This window comes from Zootermopsis nevadensis, unplaced genomic scaffold (genome assembly GCF_977971745.1).
Source record: "Zootermopsis nevadensis isolate Lab colony 2312 unplaced genomic scaffold, Znev_1.0 Znev_ptg000018l, whole genome shotgun sequence".
Classification (NCBI taxonomy): domain Eukaryota; kingdom Metazoa; phylum Arthropoda; class Insecta; order Blattodea; family Termopsidae; genus Zootermopsis; species Zootermopsis nevadensis.
The window spans coordinates 4,191,705-4,219,229 of record NW_028259150.1 but is presented as its reverse complement, the minus strand read 5'-3'; the positions used below and the strand labels follow the sequence as shown (position 1 = coordinate 4,219,229).

Genomic DNA, 27,525 nt, shown 5'->3' with positions numbered 1-27,525 from the left:
AAAGACTAAAGGAAAGAAACCATTGGAAGATCTATATGTAGAAGGTAAGGTAATGGATTTTAAAGAAATAGGGTGTGAGGGCATTCACTGAAATAATCTGGTTCAGAACAGTTTTCGGTGGCAGGCTCTTGCAAACATTGAAATAAAGTTTCAGGAAGGAATCCACCTCCATACAGTTAGTTAAGAAGCTCACCCATGTGCAATGATAGTGCTTTTCTTTGCCCTGATATGGACAATCCTCCTCACACTGGCAGTTAGGTCCTTCTTGTATTGCCTCTGCTGTGATGTAGAAGATTTCACTCACTTGTTCCTGTTGCTCATGATTGCGGGCATGTTCTCTAACTCCATCCATGGACCTGAAACAAATAAGAATGAATATCACTGTAACACAAATACGATACCTGTACCAATATCCATCAACTTTTCAACTCATTTCTCGTGTTCATATAACTCAAAAAAGCTCAAGTTTAAAAAAAATTGTTAATCACTTAGAAAATTAGCACATGACATAAAATATTGAGATTGTTCACTGTGACAAATATTTAAATAAAAATTACAAAAATAATTTGTAACTTTGTGTCTGTAATGCAATAGGCTATGAAGGATTACATTTGCATACACAATAAATTAAAATCAAGCCCAAAGAGGTATGCGGAACACCGTACAACTCTTAAGTACAGCTTTTAGCTGTTGAATTTCTTGGCTCCAAGTTTTATAATCACCACTGTACATAATATGTTCCTTGTTTAGTTGATAAGTTCAATCATTAGTAAGCTGTTCTTTAAGTATAACAATTGCACGCATCTACAACAGTAAAATGCGCTAAAATACACATACCTGAAAATCATTTCACAGCCTTCAGCCAAGCAGTGGTAATGTTCTTTAAACAGCATCTCACACTGTCCACCCCCAGCACACTTGTCAGTTGCATCAGACCTTGCCAAGTACTTTTGCCAGAAATCTTCACTGGCCCAGGGAGGGACCGAGTTTGCCGTTGCCGAAACTGATGACAACTCGCTACTAAGGTCCATGGCTGACATAGACTGCTCATGTGAAAGTGGATGCACTGCATATTGTGGAGAAGGGTGTGGGCCACCATTACCACCAGCAGGACCCTCAATACCTGCCAAACATACATAGAACCACATCAGGAAATGCCTCAACATTTGTATATTATTTATTTTATAACAAGTATTGTACACTTGTCCTATTCAGAACCATGCTGTTTTCTAAGATAGTTCTTCACTATGTGAAATATTCTTTCTTTCTATGACATGTACCAGTTCTTCATTTGTACCATAAAATATCTTAACAGATAATCATATATTGATGATTTATATTTTTAAAATTTTTAAATAGCTAAACAACTTTTCTAAGCTCTGTACTAGATAACGGTGTATGATACTCAAAACAGTAATTGGCAGCAGTTAAGTTAACTGAATGTTCTCTCCAGGAGCCACATACATCTCATACTTAAACACAGATTTCAAAATAATCTTTCCAAAAATGACCACAATTGCCAAAAAACCTTAAAATGTCATAGTATAATATCTGAAGAATTAAACAGATACAGATTTTGTACATATATTCAGCAGAATAGTCAAAAACTTTTGTTCATCTGTGCTTAGCCTACAGATTTAAACCGGCATTATACATGCTAGAAAATGCTACTCTGTAAATTGTAATTTCTAGCATCAGTATTTGAAAGTACGTGTATTTCCTTCCAGTCTCTCTCTCTTTCCCCCTTCCAGAGCCCTATATTTTCAGTTCAGACATCATTAACTTATTAAGTTCCATGTGACATATGGTTATAAGGAAATGTAAAGGCAAAATAAAGGTCTTCGTTAAATATTTTTTATAAGAATTTGAAATTTATATACAAAAATAATTAGGTTTCCTCAACATTCCAACAAAATATAAATCACAATTCCATAAATGTTTTCTCCTCCCCCCACAACATTAGCTACACCATTTTTAAAATCATGACTGCCAGTACCCGCAAAAGGATGTCCAAATTTTGTTGGAAAAGGTGATGGAGGAATGTTGATGGTGGGGGACTGCCCGCCACCGCCATCACTTGATGTCTCGCCATTGCTGTGAGGTTGACTGCTTTCCTGTGTTGAACCTGATGCACCAGTATTAATTGAGCTTGGCCCCTGCTGGATTACTGATGTTGGCATTGACGAGCTAAGTGAACCATCAGGCTGCTGACTCAACTGAAACATGCCCCACAATTTTAAACAGTCCACCACACAGGAAAAAAGAAACAGAAAATGTGTAAACACAAGAGAGTAAGAGAACTGAAAATGTGCACTGCTGTGCAAGATTGTAGTATAATATACATGAGTTAAGTAATTATAATAAAATTACAGGGTTCAGTGGTTAGCATCACAAGTTCTGCCTGAAATTCGTAGAATTTAAAACAAGCAACTGGATTCATCTGATTCTGATAACTGATAAGAACAAGCAGCATCTAGTAAAACAGATTCGGTGACATACATAGATGATTTATAGCGCCACACGGCGACTATGTAAAATAAAATCTTCTCGGGCTATCGGCCGCATCAAGTGGTTAAAACATGAAAAGACCAACGTTTCGAGGTCCACCTCTGTTCTTGTCCTGGACCTCGAAACCTTGGTCTATTCATGTTTTAACCACTTGACGTGGCCGATAGCCTGAGAAGATTTTATTATACTACAGTTGTATCAAATGAACTTATATAATTTATCTTCTCACCTGGTCATTGAATGCTTGAAGCATGTTTGGACTAAGTTGTGGGGGTTGAGAACTGTCACTACCTCCAGCAAAAGTTTTCATCATACTTTGAGCAAGTTTGAATTTGCGATAGGCCATTTCCGAGTCTTGACGCTCGTGTTTGCGCTTGTGGCTGAAGAGCTGTCCACTGGAATGCAGCACGTAGTTGCAACCTGTGCGGATGCAATGGATATGGTTGCAAACACGGGAAAATCTACAGCTCTCAAAGGAGCACATTTCATGCTTCATGAACTTCTTAAATCCATCTCGACTCAGTTGCTCATCTTTGATGTGGTACGTCTTGTGCTTTTCTAAAAACAAAAACAACATTTAAAAAACGTATAAAACTACAAGCAAGGACTGTAGTACTGAAAAGGCTCCTTACTTTCACCAAAATAATACAAAATGTATGGTAGATTCAGATATTTTAAGCCCTATGGTGTATAATAGTTTTTGCATATGATTTGGTATTTAGAGAAAGATACATAAGTAAATAAAGCATATCCAGGACAAGATTTACATGAAGGACGGCATATTACTAACATTTGAATCATTAGAAGAATAAGTTATTTTGAGAATTACAAACTGAATCTGCTACTGAACCTAATAACAGTTATAGAATAAGCTGCAAACTGTATGTCACAGCATAGATTATTTCAAGATGGGTACACAGACTTTAATACATAAGTGTAATGATATGTGTATGAAAATGTGAGAAAAATGGCCCGAGTTCTGTAAAAAGTCTAAATTTGAAAGAAAGGGAAGGATAAATGTAATTCAATACACTGTGTTTCAAAAGTAGCTTTACAACTTCGCAGGAGAATATAAATTGATTTAAAGGACGGCACTGTGTATCTGGACATGCTCCAACAGTTCCTCATTCCTCAACTTGACGAAGATGACCAGGAAGGACGCAATCACTTCCAGCAAGATGGTGCACCCCCTCATTACCTCGGAGAAGTGCGCGAGTACCTCGACAACTGTTTCCCAGGTCGGTGGATTGGTCCGGCTGCACCAATAGCACAGCCGCCTCGTTCCCCGGATCAAACACCTTTAGATTTTTTCTTGTGGGGATTAGTTAAAGATCGAGTGTACGTGCCACCCTTACCTGTAAATGTAGCCGAACTCGAATTACCTCCGCAGTTGCTGAAGTGACACAGGAGATGCTACACCACGTGTGGCAAGATATTGACTACAGATGGGACATCTGCCTCATAACAAATGGAAGTCTCATTGAACCTTAAAAATCCGATGGACATAAAACTTGAAGTGTCTGAATACATTTCTATGTTCCAAAATTATATGTTTCTCCTATCAGTTCACCAATATCTCACCCTCAAGTTGTAAAGCTACTTTTGAAACATGCTGTATTATTATGTATGGTTTTGGGCCACTAAAACACTGGAATTACTTGTCTGGATCTTCAGGCATTAATATGGACTACTTCCCTCTGCACTGTCGAGTTGTGCTAGAGGCCTTTGGATTCATCCCCAATTCCGGAGTCCTAGTCTTGGTCTAAAAACTATTAATAGTTCCTCCACAATGAAGGAAGTTAAGGAACGAGTCAGTGACCCAAGTAGTGAAGTGGTACCAAGAATGTAGCATACACATACCCATATCAGCCTTGTTCTTGAAGGTGTACTTGCAGTTGTCTCGCCTACAATGGAAGTGCGTGGTTCGTTGACCAAAGAACGAACAATAAGCTGCCCCACATTCCTCAGTTGCTCGGAATCGCTGGAACCCTTCCTGGATGATGGCGGAGTCCTTACGATGGTAGTTCGCGTGCATCTGAACATCCGAAGTGCTTATGTACACCTTGTCACAACCCTCCTATAAAGATAAAACAATGGATACATCATAATGAAGTCCCATTTTAACTCTTTATGAAAAATATAATTACATATAAATTACACTTCACAGAAACAAAATTTATTTAGCCATATAATTAATGTCTTCTATCTCTCATGAAGGGAGTAGCAATATTCGTGTTATATGGAAAACATGCACATAGTGAAATCTGCAGGAAATTAACATGAATGCTCTATAGCAGTGTTTCTCAACCTATGGTATGCGTACCATTGGTGGTATGCGAGCCAATGCCGAGTGGTATGCAAATAAACAAAAACAAAAGTTAGTATTGACATAAATAACAGTTTTCCCTGAACGCATTTGGTTAGCGGTACATTTAATGTGTTAAATTAAAATTAGTGGTACGCCAGCTAAAAAGGTTGAGAACCCATGCTCAACAGATATTATAACGCGAGTAGATATCGATAATTGACTATGTAAGATACGAAGTCTGTTTTGGAATATACATACATAAAGTCAAATCAGAAATGCCTAACCTTGGAGCTTAAATGTCATTTTCCGAAACTGAATCCGGAAAAATAAATGTTTGTAATTGCCTGTGATTCAGACAAACCCCTAATGCAGTGGTCCCCAACCTTTTTGTGCCTACGGGCACATTTGAGAGTTTATGAGATCGTGGCGGGCACCAACCAATTAACAAAGCCAAATTTTCTTTTCTCTGGACAAATAAGATACGGACACCAAATAATACACAAAACAACACGACGTTTAATGATACAAGAAACAATGCAATCAAAAATACGTAGTTTTATAAGTACAATTATTATTACTCAAGTGTGGAGTTAGTGTGATGTTTGACACTGCATTTCATCGGCCAGTTTTTCAAATTTGGGAGTGTAGGATGACGTTGCTGCTCGCAAACAATCGTCAAGATGGGAGATCTGCGCTTTTATTTTATAATGTTCATGGTTGAACGGCTTTCATTATTCAGTATAACCTCTTTCCGTAACAACGCGGGCACCCAAACAAAGCCTTGGTGGGCACCATGGCGCCCGCGGGCACCGCCCTAATGAGTACAGCCCCAACACATTACACTGCAGGTAACTTGCTTCATTAAAGACCAACAAGTACAAATAATGCAAAATCTGCTCAATGCAACTTACGAGTATTAACATAAAGGTAGTAAAATTTGTACTTTGTTACAAAGCAGCAGAAAATTATTAAAAATACCTAGACGCTGAAGTGAAATATAAACATGTCACAACAAATATTGCTTGCTTCATGTGCACAGCATACATACAACAGAGTGAAGAAATATTAGCACATACTTTAACACTAAAATATCTCTACCTTGATGCAGTGGTAGTGAGTCTGCTTGCGATTATGACTGCAGCCCCTGTATCTATCGGAACAGTCGTCCATTGGTGAATACCTCATGAAGCCATGCTGTAGAGACTCATCTCGCTTCTTATGCCACTTAAAGTGCCGGATCATTTCTTCCTTCTTGACGAAGACCCGCGAATTACAGTCGAGGCAGTGGAAGTGTTCCCTGTAACAAAACAAATGATATCAGTACAAGGATAAAGTTCTACTGGACATCAAAAACCAAGACAGGTGACAATGAAAGTTGGGATAATATAAACCTGAACTGTCCACTCTTTTTCCCTAAATTATGTTCCTCTTAAAAAGTTGGTGCCCACCTACAGGTCTACACAGCATCACAACGTTGAAGACCATCACAAACAAAATTTCTCTCCAATTTACCTGTAACTGAGATCCTTGCAGTACGTGCTCCCACACTCCAGAGCACTTCCAAACCTCTTGACATATCTGGAATAGTCTATTGGTACAGCTGCCTTCGCATTGTTGCTGCCATCCCTTGCAGGGCTCATGGGAGAAACACGGTGGCCTGGCAACACGCCGCCTACAACAACATTAAACAATATATTCTTAAATTATTCAAAGGACTGGTAGAATTCAAACACCCCATACTAAAATGAAAGTGATAACATAAAAAGTGTTTCCTTCTTGTTTATTGTTAATTTAATTTATGTTTCTTACAAAATACGTGCAAAGGATGGAGGAGGAAAGGTTACCAAAGAAGACTATGAAATGGCAACCGAAAGAAGGAAGAGAGGGAGACCAGGATGGAATGACAGAATTATAAGAACCATGATAGAGTGGAAACTACCTCCGGAATGATGGGAAAATAGAGAAGAATGGAAGAAAATATTAAGCACCGGAAGACCGAAGTAACGGTGAAAAAACGGAGGAAGAAGAAGAAGACAAAATATACTTACAAAAGCAATGTCTGATGTATGTGCCATATGGAGGAAACTTAATGAGGTAATCAACTTTACAGACGACAACATTTCAGTCCTCAAGAGGGCGACAGAAATCTTTCTATCATCATACAAGAATAACTCCCAGGTCTTTTATGTAACACCTACTTGCCCCTCATACATGTTATTTTGTGTGATACGCTGAGGTACGATAATGCATGTATTACTTCCACGTCCATCATGCACCATTAACCTCAAAACTATTGTTTTTACATTCAATCATTTGAAATAAATGAATGATTGACAACTCTTTTGAAATTATTATTTAATAATACTTTCTTATTCTTTTACCGGTTTAACAATGTTTTCTACATATATATCACGAATGTAACAGGGACTCAGAATAAACATGCTGGTGTTAATTTTTCCATTCAATGAAAATAAATATAAAAAGACATAGATAAATTACTCGCTGCATACAATTAAAAGTGTCATTTCTTAACATAATCTCCCATGTTGTAAATATCTTGTCTCAGCACTTATTGTCCCAGACTCTGGTAGTAAAATGACAGTCTGTCCTGACGGCTACGTAACCTCTTCACACTAAACTTTTTATTGGTGATTGTAGGTTATTTAATGGCATTCTTTCAACTGCAGAGATAACGAAGCACTGAATAAGATGAAAAAAATAATCATGTACTGTGGGTGGTTATGAACTATTCCATGGTAGCATCGAGGCATTTACCTAGAGAGACTGAAGAACATGACGAAAATCAAGAAAAAGTGTTGCCTGTTCGAGACTGGAGAACCACCGAATTAAAATACAGATACAACAACGGGCTCATCGGTCACTTTGTTCTCAATGTTCTTCTATGCATTGCGGATTTGAAAACCCAAACAATAAATCTATAATCTACCATCAAACAAGTCGACTCCAAATTTTAACTGATGACCAGTGGTGGTGTTATAATTACTGATTACATTATAATCAAAGTCGAGCATTCAAAATTTAAGTGAAGTTGCCATATAGAAATTTAACCTTCTGCTCATAGACTACGCTTTTACAACGTACCACAAATATTTACTCCTAACTTCCCGTTGATTGTACACCATTAAGATGCACTACCACAACATTTGTATTTTCATGTTTGTTTTGAATTTGCAAAATTAATTAACGTTAGATATTAATGGATGCGGAGAAGTCAAAACCAAGAATAATATAAAGCTTGTAATTGATGGTGTCTGTTGGTACTAATTATAACCAGACAGGAAATAAAGAACCGTATGTTCAAGTTCGCTAATCGTATAACGTTCAATAATAATTTACTTTTAAAAACTGTTCAAAGAAAAGACAGTAGAAAATATGGAAATTAAATACACAATTCATTAAACACTCGCCAGAAAGCGCATATGTCCCGAAACGAACAGTTTTTATAGGACCATCGAAACAAAAATACGAAGACAGTGACAAGTCTTCCAAGTTGAACTTGAAGAGGCAAATGCCCTTGAAAGAAACCAGTTTTCAAAAGAATTATTATTACTTTTCAAAAAGAAATGAAGAAGAGATACAGACTCCTTCGGGCTATTCCTTTCAAATTTAGGCGTCTTAACTTTTTTTCACACTACACACTGGATTCAATGATCAGGCTTTTTTCTCTCTTTTTAAAGAGATAATATCCTAAAGGAACGCGCTGGTTTCACTTTACCAAAAAGAAGAATAAATGTACACCCTATCCTGTATTTCTACCCACTCATTCTCCTTCATATTACCAGCTAAGGTTTCATAAAAGAAAAATTCATGAGAATATAATATTATTTCGAGTCTACTGAAATCTATCCTTTTAAGGTTGTAACACAGAGAAAAGTATTTGGAATATATGACAATAAGCCTTCCATAGCCAAACCTGATACATTGTATGGAACAATCTAGATTCTTAATGTGTCAGTTGTGAAGCTCGCATTTTGTAAAGACTAGTTCCATTTTCGAACAGACTAGTTCCATTTTCGAACATCCGTAGACCCATTTCAGTATAAATATGACGGACGGCCAAACAAAGAAAATTATGGCTAAAGGGTTTCACATATGTAACAAATTAATGCAAGAAAAACTTGGGGGGGGGGGGGGGAAGTAAACAAAGATTAAGAGGTTCGCAATTTTTGTATTTTAAATGCACATTGGTATCCGTTTGCTTGAATAAAATATACAAGCCCTTGTCACTGTAACTGAAACAAAAGGCTCTGAACATACAGAAACGGATAATAAATGTTGGCGTTAATCACCATATGAAAGATCCAGTTTGAATCATCTTCAGTAGCGTGGTGCACCGCTGACTACAAATCATCATCAACCCATCATTTCCGATTTGTCAAGCGTCGTGGCATCTATTCAGTTACTTGATAATGCAGCATAATCGTGCATGCAGTATTCTTACCAACATTTTAGTTAACAAACCTGCACACTACTGTGTACAAAAACCAAACACATACGCACGGTTTATTTTCTATGACTATGTTTTACGAACATTCTGTGGACCCCACAATTTTTCCAAAACTGATGAGTGCTACGCCTTCCTGCAGTTTGAGTTAATCATCAGTCCTATGTATGCTACATGCCCCGCCAATCCCACCTGTATGACTTCATAACAGTATTCTCTGAAGAGCACAATTTTTCCCACCTTCTTGTTACTTACTTCCTCTTTGGTTCAAATATTTTATTCATCGCCCTATTCTCAAATATCATTAATCTACATTTTTCCGTTTACGTGAAATACCGAACTACACACTCATACGGAACAGCCGAAACTGCGCAAAATAATGAACATTCTTTACTTTCTTACAAATATTGCATTTACTGGGCTTTTTATTTTATAACCCTCTCACAACGGCTGGTTTACAATGTAACGTAAAAATGCGAAGATAGATCTTAATAAGAATCGTTCCACAAGATAAACATAACCATGTCTGCAGAAGTTCGCCAATCCGCTAATTGGAACACATCACTGTCACGTTCGAAATACTACAACTGAACACTTGTAAGCACCAAAAAACGAGTTAACGTGTGGGAAAGGAAAAGCATTTCGCCCCAAACCAACAGTCCTCGACATGAACGGATGTGACACTATATAATTATGTATGATATGATGACTGGAATGTTTCGCTAAATCATATGTCCTCACCCATTCCTGTATCCGACAACGTTTAAACCGGGTGCCTTTGCTCGCAAACAGAAAGTTCGGACTAGAGTAACTACGTCATCTATCAATCTTAACTCTACTAAACACTGCCATTGTGTGACTAATTCACATTATACGGCTTTAATGAAGACAAATTTCTTCGAAACGAATTGTTTTATACTTATTCTAACTGGCGACAGTACGACATACTGTCTTTTGTTTACGATTTGTCTTACTTATTTGCATTTTTTCATGGTTTATTTAACGACACTATCAACAGCTTATATTAGGCCCATATAGCGTTGAATCATAGGATGATAGTGAATAATGAACTGGAAAGGGTAGGCAAGGAAGTGATACTGGCTTAATTTAAGGCACTATTCTAGCACTTGCTTGGATGGACTGGGGAAAACCACGAAGAATCTGAGAATAGTCAGACTGCGGGCTGAGATTAAACTCGGAATCTCTTTGAATAAAAAAATCAGGAGCGTCGACCGTGGCTTAGGAAAGTCCAAGAGCGGAAATAATTGGTCTGAACCTCAGTATGGAATAGGCCAGGCAAGTAAACCTCGAGGCCCTGATGATGGAAGCAACAAGCACCTCTGAAACGTCTGTAAACTTCTTCCAGACTACATGGTCTAAATAACCCAGACGACATCCACCGTCAGTGTATCTGACACGCTTGAAGCATGCCCGCGATTTAACGTAAACAGCTGGCCGAAATGTTCTTTGGAGGTAAAAAATCTATCAATTGGTTTGAAAAATATTCTTCACTGGAGATGTATCAACAGAATGATCATATCAACAGTTGTTCTTTTCATAGCTCTGGGGGAAAAGTTAAAGTTTTGAGTTTCATTTATACAGAGTGATCAAAAAGTCACGCAATCCACATTCAAATATTTATGGGTTGAAACACACACCGTCGCTGTGACTATTAAGCAGCCCACGCAGATCATGCCATGCTGTAACTTGCTATCGCCAGCCAGCCAGTCAGTTGTCTTCAGTCGAAGTTAAGGGACGTCTTTTTCAAGAGTGCAAAAAATTTTCATTGTCTCCTGGCATCTCGTTCTGAGGGACACGTTTCTCGAATCCTCTGTACCAAACAAATCGACAATATGTCGTCCAGTGAACCGATTCCGTGACAAAGGTTGAATAAACGAGGAAATTTCTGTGGACATTTTCATTGCTTAATATCCAACTGTCTTTTGTTTTCGGATTTCATTATAATTTATTTTTTAAGAAATTGAACATGTTTCAGGAATGGGTTGCATGAATTTTCGATCAATATGCATTACTGAAGTTGAATATTTCTGTCTTCTGGGTTGTTGCGCTGTGTAGTCTGGTCGATGTTTACCAACGTTTCAGAGGTCATACTGCCTCCGTCATCAGGGTAATTCTTAGTATGAAGATTTCTGTCTTCTGGGTTGTTGCGCTGTGTAGTCTGGTCGATGTTTACCAACGTTTCAGAGGTCATACCGCCTCCGTCATCAGGACGATTCTTAGTATGAAGATTTCTGTCTTCTGGGTTGTTGCGCTGTGTAGTTGGTAGATGTTTACCAACGTTTCAGAGGTCATACTGCCTCCGTCATCAGGGCGATTCATCGCAACAACCCAGAAGACAGAAATCTTCATACTTACCGCTGTGAAAACCTCAAATCTTACACAATATTGATGTTATTAATTAAGTTATAAGAGGCGGAGCCATGAGGACATATTATCGAATGCAGAACGAGTGTGGTTTCACACCCATACCCCTGCAGCATTATCGCGTCTCCCGCGAGGTTTCAAATCCAAGGAACGAGTAACAGGACAACAGATGTGTCGATCATGCATTACGCTCTTCATCTTTTTCCCGAGATCCGTTTCCTGACGGCCATCACTCCGCTTTGTGGAACGAAAAATAAAGGGGAATGAAACCCTTTACCGTACTTGTCTGCGCGTCTTCAAAAAAATAAAATAAAAAAGACAAGAAAGGGTGAAATTTAAGCCGGAAATAAAAGAATAAAAATAAAGCTTAGATTTCATTTGTTGTGCTTTCCTTTTTTAAATGAAATCTCAACGTCGTTGCCACTTCCACCCCACGGTTCCCGTTTTCTGTAAATACTAGAGTTGAATTTCATTTCCTATGAAGGAAAAAGGGGTAGGCCATACATGTCTTATAAATAAAAAGAATATAACTAACTAACTAGATGGCTTGCCGAACCCGAAGGTTCATCACCGAATTAACCAAAGCCCTCCACCGGACCCTGTCCTGGGCCAACAAAATCCAGTTTCCTTCAACTCCTATCTCCCATAGATCCCGCCTGAGATTATCCTCCCATCTACGTCTAGGTCTCCCCAGCGGTCTCTTCCCTTCAGGTTTCCCAACCAGTACCCGGTGCACACCTCTTGTCCCATCCATGCGCGCTACATGTCCCGCCCATCTCACTCTTCTCGACTTAATCACCCTCACAATACTGGGGGAGCAGTACAGATTTTTAAGCTCGTCATTGTGCAGTTTTCTCCACGCCCCATCGTCTTCCCTCTTAGGCCCAAATATCCTCCTCAACACCCGATTCTCAAACACCTGCAATCTGTGTTCCTCCCTCTGAGTGAGAGACCATGTTTCGCACCCATACAAAACAACAGGCAATATTATTGTTTTGTATACTTTAATTTTCAGGTTCTTAGAAATCAGACGGGAAGACAAAATATTTTGGACTGAGAAGTAGCAAGCATTTCCGGAATTTAGTCTCCTCCTAACTTCCTCACAAGTATCATTTTGATTTGTTATTGTTGTTCCCAAATATTTGAACTTTGTAACCCTTTCAAAGGATTTATTAGCTACCCTAAGATAATTTTGCCCGCCTGTCTTCTGATGACGAGATACTAACATGTACTTAGTTTTTTCTGAATTTACTTCCAGCCCCACTTGTCTACCAGCCTCTAGTAAAACTTCTGCGTTCCTCTTTATTGTATTCATATCGTCCCCCAATAAATTAACATCATCAGCATATGCCAATAGCTGATGTGTCCCGTTCAATTGCAAACCCTCCTGCCTACCTTGGACCTTCCTGATGGCGTATTCTAGCGCAAAGTTAAAGAGCAAGGGAGACAAAGCATCTCCTTGTTTTAGACCGTTCTTGATGAGGAATGTCTCAGATACATATTTACCTACTCGAATTTTGCTGCAGGTTTCATTTAAGCACATTTTTATTAGACCCACTAGCTTCTTTGGTATACCAAATTCAATAAGAATATTATATAGCACTTCTCTCTTCACAGAGTCATAGGCTTTTTTGAAATCTATAAATAACTGATGTACAGTCCCACCGAACTCCCATTTTTTCTCTAGTATCTGACGAATGCAAAAGATCTGATCAATCGTTGATCTGTTTCGTCTGAACCCACACTGATGATCCCCAATAGTTTCATTCGCATATGGGGTTAATCTTGCCAAAAGAATGTTGGATAGAATTTTGTATGAGGTTGATAGCAGCGATATTCCTCGGTAATTACCACACTCAGTCTTGTCCCCCTTCTTATAAATAGGAATAATTATGGATTCCTTCCATTGATGTGGCATCTCTTCCTTATCCCAAATTAACTGAATAAGCTTATGGATCCTCATATGCAACCCTTTGCCACCTGCTTTAATTAATTCGGCCGGAATCTGATCAATTCCTGGGGATTTATAACTTTTCAACTTCCCAATGGCTAGTTCCACTTCATCTAAGCTAGGTTCTGGCACCAACAGTTCAGCTGTATGCATTTTAATCTGTCTAATATCACCAGTATTATGAACATTTAAGAGCTCGCTAAAGAAATTTTTCCACCTATTCACAATTTTTATTGGATCTGCAAGCAAATTGCCACTATCATCCTTTACCAAATTAGTCTGGGGTTGATATCCTTTCTTAAAGTTATTAATGCCTCTGTACAGGTCTCTGATGTTTTTTTCCTTATTATTTGTCTCAAGTTCAGCAATTTTGCCCTTCAGGTATTCCCTTTTCTTAGTCCTAAAGGTTCTACTAGCCTCACGTCTCACGTTACATAGATTATCCGCATTTGTTTTGTTTGGGTTCTGCAACCATTGAAATTTTGTTTGCTTCCTTCGATCTATTAATTTTGAACATTCTTCATCAAACCACGGTTTATTTTGCTTTCTCCTGTAGTATCCTAGTTTCTCTTTTGCTGAAATTTTGATGCAGTTTCTGACATTTTCCCACTCCCTGTTGATGTCCACACTTTCATTATCCTCATTTGTCTCTAAAATTTGAAACCTATTCGAAATTTCAACTTGATATTGTTCCTTTGCCTCTCCCTCACTTAATTTTTTCAAATCAAATCTTTCTGTGTCAAAATTTTGTTTAGTTCGTCTACTTACTGAAAGCCGCTCCCTCACTTTTGCTACCACCAGATAATGATCAGTGTCGCAATCTGCTCCTCTGAATGATCTCACATCAATTACATTTGTCTGCCTTCTCTTATCTACTAAAACATGATCTATTTGATTGTGTGTTCTGCCATCTGGGGAAGTCCAAGTGTATTTATGAACATCACGGTGTGGAAATTTTGTACTTTTTACAATTAAATCTTTTGACGTAGCGAAGGTCACTGCTCTGACGCCATTATCATTACTATGTGCATGGAGACTCTCGCTGCCTATTGTGGGTTTGAAGACATCCTCCCTCCCAATTTTTGCATTGAAATCTCCTAGCAGAATTTTCATGTGATACTTGCCAAATGTATCAAATACTGATTCCAATTCTTCATAAAAGCTATCCTTGATATCATCGCTTTTGTCTTCAGTTGGGGCATGAACATTAAGGACAATGATGTCGCACCAACGTCCTTCCAAAATTACGTAAGACAACCTGTCACTAACAAATTCTACTCTCTTAACTGCTGCCCTAATTCTGCTATGAACAAAAAAACCCGTCCCTAGCTGATGATTGTCATTCCCCTTTCCATAGAAAAATGTAAAATTGTCCACTGGGATCGTGCCCTCCCCCTCCCATCGCACTTCCTGCACTGCCACTAAGTCTAACTTATAATTCCCTAATTCCCTACACACTGATTTCAGTGCCCCAGCCCTATAGAGGCTCCTAATGTTCCAGGTACCAAATCTCATGTCCTTTTTCAATTGCCGTGGTCGTGCCAAAGAGTCCGTCCTGATCCGAGGCTTGGTTGATTTTTTCGTAACACATATTTTTTTTTTAAAGGTGAAAGGTTGTTAGCCCTACACCCAACCCCCAACCTGGAGGACCAGGGTATCACTCTTAGTCTAGCGCATCTCCTTAGACCTGTCCGGCTTGGGTGACCCTACCATGAGCCGAAGCTCAGGCCGGCATAGCCCTAAGGGTCATTTGAGCACGCAAGCCTCCTCACCCGGCAGATTGCCTTCGACAAGGTGGTGATACCTTCGAGAAGGAATAAAAAGAATATAATCCCGAAAAATGGGTTTCAAATTTAATAGATATGTATGAGAACGCGTTCTTTCTGCTGGTTATGAAAGAGGTGGTATAAGCATAGAAATACTTAGAAGGGCATATACGGGCTTCAACCAAAAGGGTTGCAATTATAGTAGCACAAGATATCTAAAAAGGGGTGGTGGTTCTCTTTCAGTGTTAAGGCTACCCACATTTAATATCAAAAATCCCCACTCTACGTTTCCTTCACTTCTGTCTTGCGTCGCTAAGGTACATAATAGCTATCAAAAAGAATACTATGGGTCTTTTTAAAAACTTTACTAAAAGATTCTTACAATGAGGAGAAAAAATGGGGAACTGGAAAGAGGGTGAGGGTACCTTTTCTAAAGATGAATAAGGGTCGCGCACACAGGTCAGAAAGGGCAAGGGGTGGAAGGATTTAAAGTGGTGGAAGGGGAAACAATTTCTTCCCCTTTCCAACCAGAAAGGAATTCTACTGCTTTTTATTTTTTAACACAGTCTACGTTGTGGAAAGGTCTTTACCACGGCGAGGTTTTGTCAGAGGGACATTTTGAAGGACCTGATTCACATTTCAGAATCCAACTCAAGTTTTTCCTTAGATATAGCTTTCTTTCTGGGAGCAGATTTTTGTATTCTTTCCTTCCCAATCTCCTTTTTCGCTTTTTTATATTCGCTTCCTTTCTTAATATACAAAGGGTTGTGTTTACCCTTCTAGTACTCTGGAGGGATAAGTATTTTAGGTAAAGGATTGGTAAAACGATGAAGATCGCCTTTCATACCTTGGAACAAGGGAAAACCGTTAACATATAAGCGCTGGAGGGAAATGTAGGAATTACAGATGGAAATAATAGAAAGAAGATCTCTCAGATCATAAAATGTGGAAACTGCACAAAAAATAAAAATGCTGATGTAGTGGGAACTGTATTCTTCACTTTTAAGAGACTGACGCACGGCTGAAGCAGAAGTGGCAATGGCAGATTTACTGGTCGAAATGTACAAAATAACGAAGATTTCAGTCTTCTGGGTTGTTGCGCCGTACACGATGTTTACCAACGTTTCGGAGGTCATACCGACTCCGTCATCTTACATACAAAATAACGGTTGAAATGAAAGATGGAAACGACTTTAAACCAAGCATAAGGTTCAAACTCTCGTCATCACTTCGCTTTCCAAAATCCGAGCAGTTTAACCCCGAAGTTCATACATACAGTAGTTGTATCAGGGCAGTTATTTAAACACATTTCAAAGATTCTGACTAAGCTTCGTTTCGAAATTCTGTTACAAGGACAATGAGGAAATATAATTGAATGTGACTGACATATTCAATAGCTTGCATGAATATGCAGCAGGAAGTATTAATATCGATTGGTCAACAAATCATGACTTCCGCGCACACATACAAAAGACAATATCGTGACTTATCAGTTAGCCCGCAACTTGTGAAAGATGGGTTAAGTAGAATTCAAGACCATTTGCTATGGAAACATGTTCAATTAGCACAGTTGTCAAGTTAAATCTTCACAGCATTGTATTTTACATCTCTAACTTAGTTTAATCTCGCAGTCATGCCAATATGCATTATGCGCACCATACAAATGATGTTTATTTGTTTACTCATTATCAAGAACTACATTTCGGTTTAGGTCAAATATCTATTAATTTACTAGGTCAATGTCCCCGACACATGACACTTGCCGGTCTTTTGCAGATACAACCTCTATAATCCGCCTATAATCCTGCCATCAACAGTATATGCAGAATTCCATGGAATATATAAACATGCCGGTTCTCAGACACTCCCACCCAAAAAAATAATTTCTTAATTAATGTCCTTGTTCTCGGCCTATATGCTGTAAGTAATAAACCAAAATTATGCGACGACACATAGCACTACTAGTGGTATTTCGTGGAAATTTTACCAGTGATTAGACACTGCAAAGTCATATTCTAATCCCAGTAAATTAATTCTTCACTACTGATGAACAGATGACAAGTAAGGAGCGTTAAGAACGAGAGATTATAAGCAGATGAGTTCCATGATAATGGCAGTTCAGATCTTACTTCTTTTAAGATGTCACAAAATGTGGCCAACTCCACTGATAGGGAACAGAGACCTAATTAAAGCCGGTAAGAATTTTCTATAATGCAGCACACAGAAACGCTTCAATGAGCCAATGCGACTTCTGATCTGCTCCAGTCACGTATGTTTGAAACAAAGTAGTTAATCTACAAATAACACAGGTTAATATTCGTATCTTACAGCTAGTGAGGTAGGTAAAGTTGTCCTTGTTATTCAGTTAAGCACCACACCATGAAGACGTGTGGGGGAATGTAGGTACAGCTCCTCACCAGTTAGAGGTGAGTCCGTATCTTTGTTCCGGAAATAAAACTTGTGAAAATGAAACCTTCTTCGCGGGCTACAGCGCAGCTGGTAGAAAAAATCTGTGTGTCAAAACAAACTCCTTAGGACACGAATGGAAAGAAGCCACACGGCGGTGATGGGCCTCCAGGTTCCATAACAAGACATTTCTAAATTTCTAATAAGTAAATGCCAAGTGCAAAACTTTACCAATAAGTATGCTATAAACACACACATTTACTAAAGGAGATCAAGTCATCCTAAAGCTAAATTTTTTGCATGAAACGACCTCCACATAGTCTTAATCTCAATTTGCATGTGGTTTCAAGGTTCAGAGTACATCAACCTCTTGCATTTGAAAGAATTTGTTTATTTTGACGAATAAAATAAGCTACATATTACATGTATGATAAAAAGATTGACTTTAATCGAAAGTTTTCGCAACCCCGGAGACCTCTTTATGCATAATCTTATCTTTCTGAATAATGGAAACACTTCTCCAAGAGATGTTGAAAAATACAATTATTAAGCTTATGGCTTTCTTTTTTATTTGTTCTCTTTCAGTCCTTCTCGTCATATGTTTTTGCCACTTTAGATTTAATAGAAATAAAGATAAAAGACTTCCACGAATACCAGTTCCACTATACGTTACATAATACTTAAACGACAGCCATAATTATTCTATTATTCACACGTGGAGATAGCCAAATTTCATTCTACCCACAGAAAGGACAAATATTCTAAGATCCTTATATTGAAGGTTAGTGAGCCCGAAACGTTTTGAAATACATTCGATATGTGAATATGCTGTATCTATACGCCATTAAGTGTATCAGTAAACGGATATAGGCAAAGGAAGGTCGTGTCCGCGTTTCAACTCCGGAATTACTGAATGGATTTCTAAAAAATGTTCAGGGCCCACGATATACGTTGCAGGGAAATTTCATTTTAGGTCATATCATCGAACTAATCAAATGCTTTGTTCAGCTACGGCTTTAGATGCTTATGAACATGAATATGCTATGTAAGCTGCTACTTTCACTCGAAAGCATTTTTCGATATTAGTATGTAAGGAAAACCAAGGGAAACTAGCGCGTGGCATTTCAATTAGGATTGCAACGATAGATTTGAATCTGCAGCAAATAAACATCAAGACCAATGACGTATGCAAAATCGCAAGGAACGTAATTGGAAAATGCCTGCACTTCATAAATACATATTTGCAATCTTGTTCTTGCTACATAGTTCACAGTTCAGCCGTCTAACGAACACAAAGAAATATTGGGAATAACATAGAATATAATTCCCTTCCAAAACGCACACAGCTCGTACTCCACCAACTTCCGCCGCTGAGCTTCAAGTCTCCTCGTCTTTCGAACCGAAGTGTTTATTCTTCCAGTGTCGAGCTGCAACTTTCAGCTGATAATTATAGTAGAAAACTAATAACCTGGTAGCAACGGGAACGCTGAGAAGAACCTATGAAGACTTCAGCTTGTACCGATGTCCGAATGATAAAGCAATTGTCTCAAGAAACAGGAATATCATTACTTCTTCAAGACGGCGTAGTTCAGCCCACGTTTCTTTCTTCTGTCTTTACTGTAAGACAATGAATTTAAATTATGCAATACGCAACTGCGACTTACAGCCCGTTTACCAGCAGGAGTGTTAGTAATAAAACAAATGACATGAAAGAACATTTTAATTCTCATTCCCATGGAGTAATTTTCTGCCCAGTGTTGCCAGCCTTTTGGAGGTATTATACCAACAATCTCAACACGCAGCGAAATTACTTTATGACGTATGGAAAACAATTTGGAAGCAGATAATTGAAATAACGACTTTCCTTCAACTGCATTTTTGCTGTTATAACTAAAATGGTTGACAAGGATTACTCAGTGGTAATAAATTATTCAGCTTATTCCGCAAGCAGGGGGATGAAATTCAAAGATAAAATGAGTGATGTGATTAAATGTCTTTATATTCTAGTAATAAGGTGGTTTTGACGATCTTCATGTCCAAGAGATCAATTACCTGGAATTGCAACGTCTTTCCTCTGCTTTCGTAAATCACAATAGGTACAATTCAGGGGCCAAGCAATCCTTGATTTGCGGCACACGTTTTAAAAACTCTCTGTGTATTGCACAAGAACTTAAAAAAAACACAGCTATTAAATGTGGCATGCATTCATCAAGAGCAATTTGCTGTGGCTCACAAGTTACGTAGTCAAGAATAATAGCAATTCATACGAATAATGTTTTATTGTATTTGATGACAATGACACTCGAATTTGATGATGAGGAGGAGAGGCTGCAGTTCCTTACCAAGGGAAGCAACCAACCAAGATGAGAGGCCATACATCACATCCGAGAATCAAGGGACAGTTGAGGGCATTAATTCTGGTCTCAGCTTTCAATTTATGTATATCTGAGATCACGTGATGTCCATGACTAAAGCAGCTGCAGGGCGCGAGGTAATAGTTACGAGTTGGACACCAAGTACGAGGACATCTTCCGCGGCTCAAACTTCCGAATGCATGCAACACTTTCTCTGACAGGCACGAGATACAATGCTTTTAAATAAGTCGTCCTTCTAACCGTTTCCAGCTTCCTGCAAACTTAACTGATTAGTTAACCTCAAAATATAAGAATTCAGTAGGGAGAGGGTCAAGAGTAATCTGAACGCGTTAAAAATAACTGCTCGAATTATCTGAATAAATTAATAAAGAGTTCAAGAAACGATTTCATGCAGAAACCTGCCGTGATTTCTCATTAAAGTAGCTTTTATTTCCGAACGTTCATTCTAACAGCGCAAAATAGAAAACGCAAACAAATACCATGTACAGCTGGTGAGTGCCACAATTTTATTATGCTGGGTTTTAATCTCAAATATTTCGGTGTATTCTTCAAAACCTCTGTGTCTAATTGGAATTGCGCCACATCCTGCAGTCACACCTGAAGAACGGTGTTAGTTCATCAACTGAGGCGAATCTTGGTAACACGTCTATTACAATTACAGTTCCACAGATTGAATAAAATAAGACCGAAGAGAATGCGGAAGGATAATATTAAGATGAACCTTTTAGAGTTGGGTGAAGCTCGCTCTGGATTGCATCCAGGTCGGCGTGCTTTCGTACAAGGCTGTACTGTGCCTTCGATTCGTAGGTGCGTACTATTCTCAGTTACCACACACACACACAAACAAATTTATACATACATTTCATGCCCTACACCACATTTTCCGAAACTGTGGTCTGCTCCCTGATACAAGTGGTCCACAGAACAACAAGAATTGCACGCAACAATTATGAAATTAATAATAATACATAAATATTTGCCAAGATATTCATGGAATAAATTAAGACTCTACAAAATCTTTGTTTTTATCTTTAGCATTTGTCTCAGTACATGAAGTTACAATAAGAGTCCTCCGGCGAGACCCTCAGAAATTTTTAGTGTCCGGGGAGAGTCAAGAAACCACTGCCTCTCATATTCTGTACCCAAGCAAGCACGCACGCACACAAATATAGCATTTCCTTTAGTCTCTAGTACCTATTGAATAATAATAAACGAAACAGATGTGCGTTTGTTACCAACGAAAGTGACGTCAACAATTACTGTTCGCAGTCACAAGCATTCTTAATTCTTCAACTGCTCCAATATCCTGTCAAAACTACCGTATAGTCAATGGTTTGTTAACATCGGATCTGCAATATTTTCCTTAGATGTCCTTAAGCTCTTCACACATTCAATACAAAACAGAATTTCATAACGACATACCCATTTATATGCTGAAGCATGTAATGGACATCTGTTTGACAGATGACTCAGGAACTTACAAAGACAGGAGTGGGAGGTCATAAAAGACAGTTTGGAATTTCGTAGTGTGATCGCCACTCAGGGTAGACAAACGCCAGAACGTCGTTCTTTCCTAAGGTTATGGGTTCGAATCTCTGACCAGAGACAGACTATTCTGCTCGAGACTTTCCGAAAATTTTCCTCAGTTCGTAAAGACAAACATTTGAATTGCAGTCCTCCTTTACGACAAGCTAACAGTTCCTTTTAGTATCTTTTCCAATCAATTTTTCGCCGTCATTCTACTGTTCGACCTATATAGATTATGCAGTTAAATGAACCAACATAGACAATGAGCGATAATTTTAACCCATTCAAGAATAGTGGTAACAAGATGCCAGTGGGGCATCTAGTTACCAGTATACTTAAACATTAAATAAATCTGCATTTTGACCAGAGAGTATTAATGTGTTTCGAGCAATTCCCAGAATAAACAGCTACTATTTCCCTAAAAATAATTAATCAATTGATATTTGTAATAAAGACGTAAGAGGTAAGATCTGATTTTTAAATGTTATTTAGACCAACTTCAGTTTTCAAAGGGATGATCATCACGAAGTTTCAACACTGCCCACCGCATGAAAAGTTTTCTTCGGTCTCCAGTCACTATTACATAGCTGGAAGCAATGACTGGACTGCTACTTTAAATAAAACTAAATTTCCACTCCTTCCCACCCTTGTGCTCTCACTGTGCTTCTAAACTAGGCAAGCAAGTTAACGAGATTAGTTGAGGAAGAGCTTTGATTGCCTGTAGTGAGCTCTTCTCCTCTCCTCTCCTCTCCTCACCACTCTATTATACTGTGTGACGACCGTTTCCTTTATTAGCAAGCAAGTGTCCCTTACCATAATAATCCCTTCCCCTCCAACCAAACAAGCCAGCCCGCACACAAGATTTCAATGCGACATCATAATGGACCAGAAATGCGCAGGCCAACACTAATCTGGTTCTGTTTTGTGTATATATCCAGTTGCAAAGGGCGTAAAGGAATGGTCATCTACCCTTCGCACATCCTTAAAACCACCATCCCCACTCGAGAAAAATCTTGAATTATGACCACAAACGGACGACGCGATGGGGGTAAATCCTGAAAATAAATCTACTTCATTCAGGCTTCTTTAATCTAACTCACGTGGTTTCTGTCCAGTTCTCGAATGCAAGGGGTCTACTTTAATTTACTGCTCACATATTCATCATTTTATAGGCAATGAACATACATGACATAAGATCCCTTCTTCCAATTATAAAGAAAAGAACGAATTAAAGAGACGACATTTTTAAACCTAAAATTATAAGGGCCGATAAATCATGTAAACAAATTACAAATCAGTTATCGATCCACTGAAAACGCATCAAAACTGACGTGGATGTCTGAAATTTGCTGTAGAACATGAACTGCCGTATATCGATAACATTTACGTTGTGCAAGAACATAGGAGCGGAAAGGAAAGTACAGATATCGGAAAATATTCCTTTGTAAATAGGACCATCCAACTCCGGAACCAGCTACCTGGTGAGGTTTTAGGGACTCTCTCCTGTAAACCAAGTACTTTTAGGAAGAAGGTTAGAAAAGTGATAAATGAGGTGAAGTGAAGGGAATATATGGGTGAGTGCAGTGAAGTAAGTGATGTGAGGTAAACTGGGGTGAGGATGGGAAGGCTTCATAAGTGTAGTGAAGTGAAGAGAAGGTCCTGATAAAATGTGAGTCCATCAGTTCATGACGTATGTAATTCATTACTGTTACTGTCTTATGTCTAGTTGGTATTAATTTTTAAGTTATCTGCTTCAGGTTATCTGTTGTGTTTAAATACTTGTGCCTTATGGTTTTGTAATCTTATGAGTTGTTTTATTTTGAGTGTGGTGTGTTGTTTTGTGTGATGTGTGTTGTTTTATTGTGTCTCATTGTTTTGTTGTGTCGTATTGTAGCACCACTGCCACCGGGTATAAACCCATTTGCAGTTAATAATAAATAAATAAATAAATAAAAATGCAACAGTCTACTGTCTAGGCAACGTGAATCTGTGCAGTGTCACGTTTAGGTTTGCAGGCAATTTTCATTAGGCAATCAATAGTTTGCTGATTCTCAAATATATTTCCCATACATATTTCATTATTCAATACAGCATTTCACAGCTGCTGAAATTTAAGAAAAAATGAAGTAAGCAAATAAATATACATATATTGGAAATGTCGCGATCAAAATGCACTGCTGAAACTGGCGACAATGTTTTGTTCAAAAATCGAATAAAACCTTCTTAATTTTTAAACCTCTGACTGCAGAATTTATCTTAAGTAGGCAAACTGAAGCTACGTGCATTAACCACTTCCTACTGTTAATAAAGTCTTCTCGGGCTATCAGCCGTGTTAGTTGGTGATCAATCGCCGACGTTTCGAGGACTATCTGTCCTCATTTTCAAGACTGTTGTTGACTGTGTGGCTCATGCTAACACCATGGTGCACAATTCTTCTTCAAACCCTGGTTTATAATATCTCACGCACTCATGAAATCCCCCTGGGACCTAAAAATTCATTAGTGTTCACAAGAGCTCACCATTAAACTGGAAATTAAAACTTATTAAAATTCGATAAACACTTTTCCATTTACCTAACATCGCAGCAGAATGGACAACACTCCTGATTTATATTTGGATGGCCCAAGGTTCAAATCTCGGTCCGCAGACCGGATATCAATAGATTTTTCAAAACTGAGGCGAAAATAATAAATATGGCAAACGAAGATGTCTGTCTTCTGGGTTGTTGCGACGTGATGATGGAGGCAGCAAGGACCTCTGAAACGTCGTTAAACTTCTACCAGACTACACGGCGCAACAACTCACCGCCGTGAAAACCTCAAATCCTACAATGTGGCAAACGTCTCTCACACCACTGTAATGGTATCCAATTACCTACAGGACGGGTGGCACACACGTGAGATTTTATTCATAAAATAAATTGAAGCAGTACTAAAAGCAGAGCAACAACTGACCAACTCTTCTAAGCTTCAGTTTTAATTCTGATTGCATTCAAATCAAAACACATTTATTTCATAGTTACTGGTCCCAAAGGGGCCAAACTGGCTTCTACATCTTTGAAAAGCAAGGGGGAAACAAGAGACGCAGGCAAAATAAACAAATGCTCTATGTTTCACCTTCGTCAACCTTGGGTATACAGAAAGTTTGATGAAAAAAACATTCGTGTCTCAGTAAGTTCTCCAACGTAATGCAGAGTTACAATCTGAAAGAAAGTACAAAATTCAAATGCGTTGTACTCTGCGGTACGCGTTTCGGAAGCGGACGCTTTACTGGCAAGGCATGCTCTCCTTTCATCCTCTGATTTTGGAACAGTCTTCCTTGTACTAAGAAGAAGCAAACTAGTGCTTGGCTTTTAGCATAATGTTGGTATTGGGACAAAGTGTCTGACGCTACGTCTCTTCACTCGGGTTATCAAAAATCAATCTAAATAAGTTCAGAAAATGTGACAAACATTGGAATATTTTAAACAAAATTATAAGCTGTTATACCGTACAAAAGATACGCAGTACTTTGTTGGTACCGACTAATACCGCTGACGTCGACATTTTTGTTTAAAAAGCAGACCACATTCAGGATGGCAGCTAGCTACCGAATATCTGGGTTTGTCTATTCAAGGTTTCCCTCATTCTACTCCTATTTGAGGTACTCATTAGCAACGCACGACGAAAACATCTGGAACAAGTCACTGGCACGACTAATGTATTCATATTTGTCCGTCCCGAATTTTTGCCACGCATACCTAATGTTTGGCATCAATTTATCTTTCATTTACCACACCTACAGAAAAGGATTAACACAAAACCAAGCATTCCAAAATTGGCAATGAAGTGAGTACTTGTCTAAAAGCATAGCCGAATCTTTTAAATTGATTCATTTTGTGACAAGGCACTGGAGTCGGAAGACAAGATGATTTTTAATTGTGAATGATAAATTGGAAAAGATACAGAAGGAATCGTTCTTGACCTATTATAAGTTGTCATTCTAGAATGTGTCTGGAGGGAATGCAGGGAAACTACGAAAAACATCAGTCAGTGCAAGAGGTATAAGGGCCTAAACGGCAACTCGGTCAGAATTACACCGAATACGAACAGGTAGTCCTTAGTCCTAACAACCAGACCTACACCTCAGCGTTCGGCAATCTCCTTTGAGTCACCTCGACTTGTTTAATTTATGACTCTAAGATTAAAAATCGGATTATAAATTACGAAATTATAAGTATCAGGAGGTGTAAGACAGAGCTATGATGAAGCAGTGGGCACGCAGTTCCAATATTGTCCGGCGCAGACTAGTTTTCTTTTTCTTTCCTTGACCTCTCCAGTCAGATACAGTCAACACTCATCTGACAAACGATGCACAAATTGGCCACTCACCCAGACGTCCCGATAATCGCTTCTACCTCGACTAATGAACTGAAAGTTGATGCCAGAGCGTAAATGAAGCTGTTGAGACAGAGAATGATATGGAACTGACCTCTCTAAGGTTAATTGATAAGTGAACTAATTAACATTTATTTAAGAATATATTCCGTCGCACCAAATCACGCAGCTTCGGTACCCATAATTTTCATAACATCAGACAGTTGCCGTCGCTTCGCGTGTGACGAACAGCGGCATCTGGGGATGTCCGGTGCGAAAATAAGGGCGAGTGAAATAATGTACCTGTTCGCCGTTCCGTAAGTGATTATTCAATCTTTGCTTAACCCCCGGAAGTCCAACTAATATTTAAGAACTCAGACCTTACAGGAAAGAAATCACTTCACCATCGCAACGATAAATTGGTTATCGCTGTTTAAGGAAATTATCTCTGTTCTAAGTGATGATCACACGAAATACGCAAATAAAGAATGAATATTTACCGATTCTTAAAACAAATTTGTCATGCAGTTACCACTATACTTTAAAGGGTTAATGTTATTCAGTCCTGTAGGACTATTAGCTGTGGCGAAGAAACAGATTCCAGCAGGCGTTCGGAAGCTAGACTCTGCGAACCGTGGCAAAAAGCGCGACGTTTCAGCAACCACCGTTGGTTTCCTCCATTAATTCATAAACAAGAGTGCAGCAGCTATATGAAATGACAAGTGAAGCATCTGGTTTTGCGGTCAGGGTTTGGCCATACCCGCCGGCCTTTCCCATAATTTCTTGATCTTACGGGTGTCTTAGCGCTTTTCAGGACAATTACACAACGGAGAGCTTTATGCTGTGTCATCTCATGACTCAAGAACCGTTGAAATTTTTTGATCAAAAATGCATATTCAAGAATTCACGAACTAAACATCTAGAGGCAATAACAGAGCGTTTACGACAGAAGTACATTTCCTAACATACTTATTTTTTTAAAAAAAAATCCTATTAGTGTACTTCGATTATAACGCAAACGTATAGCTCCTATCACTGAAGAACCACGATCTGCTTAGAGATGTGGGATCCACATTCCCCTTGTCCATCTTCTGAGACACGAAATAAATTCAGGCAGCGGATTTTTCCGCGAGCGACAGTCGTTACTTACGAAGCAGAGCTAGGGTGGCTAGGTAGCGCCCTCAGAGGTTGTGACGTGGGCTACTTCCTGGAGCTCTCACTTCCCTTGCCACTTATTCCATAAATCTCTCAACCCGTTGCATCTTCGTGGAATAACTTCGTAATTATTGATTCTTGGTTCATTTAACGAAACCTCCAACTGTATAGGTTACAAAGCATCGGACAGCGGGACGATTGTAAATAATGAATCGGAAATGACCTAGAAAGCAGCGGCCGTGACCAATTTTGATGCACTATCGCAGAATTTTACTGAAGCATCTGAGGAGTAACATGAAAAACGAAGGATAATAATTATCCGAT

At 38.7% G+C, this 27,525-nt stretch overlaps 1 protein-coding gene across 6 annotated transcripts in view; it reads right to left on the bottom strand.

The window, feature by feature from the left end:
- Nucleotides 1-27,525, bottom strand: part of LOC110826492 (castor zinc finger transcription factor) — a 270,044-nt gene that overhangs the window by 23,211 nt on the left and 219,308 nt on the right. For all 6 annotated transcript variants that reach the window (XM_022057194.2, XM_022057197.2, XM_087351137.1 and 3 more), the window contains 7 exons: nt 6,329-6,488; nt 5,915-6,113; nt 4,369-4,585; nt 2,738-3,066; nt 1,997-2,216; nt 838-1,123; nt 194-356 (listed from right to left, as the gene is read on the bottom strand). In XM_022057194.2, coding sequence (XP_021912886.1) covers nt 194-356; nt 838-1,123; nt 1,997-2,216; nt 2,738-3,066; nt 4,369-4,585; nt 5,915-6,113; nt 6,329-6,488 — 1,574 coding nt within the window. The remainder of the gene's footprint in view (nt 1-193; nt 357-837; nt 1,124-1,996; nt 2,217-2,737; nt 3,067-4,368; nt 4,586-5,914; nt 6,114-6,328; nt 6,489-27,525) is intronic.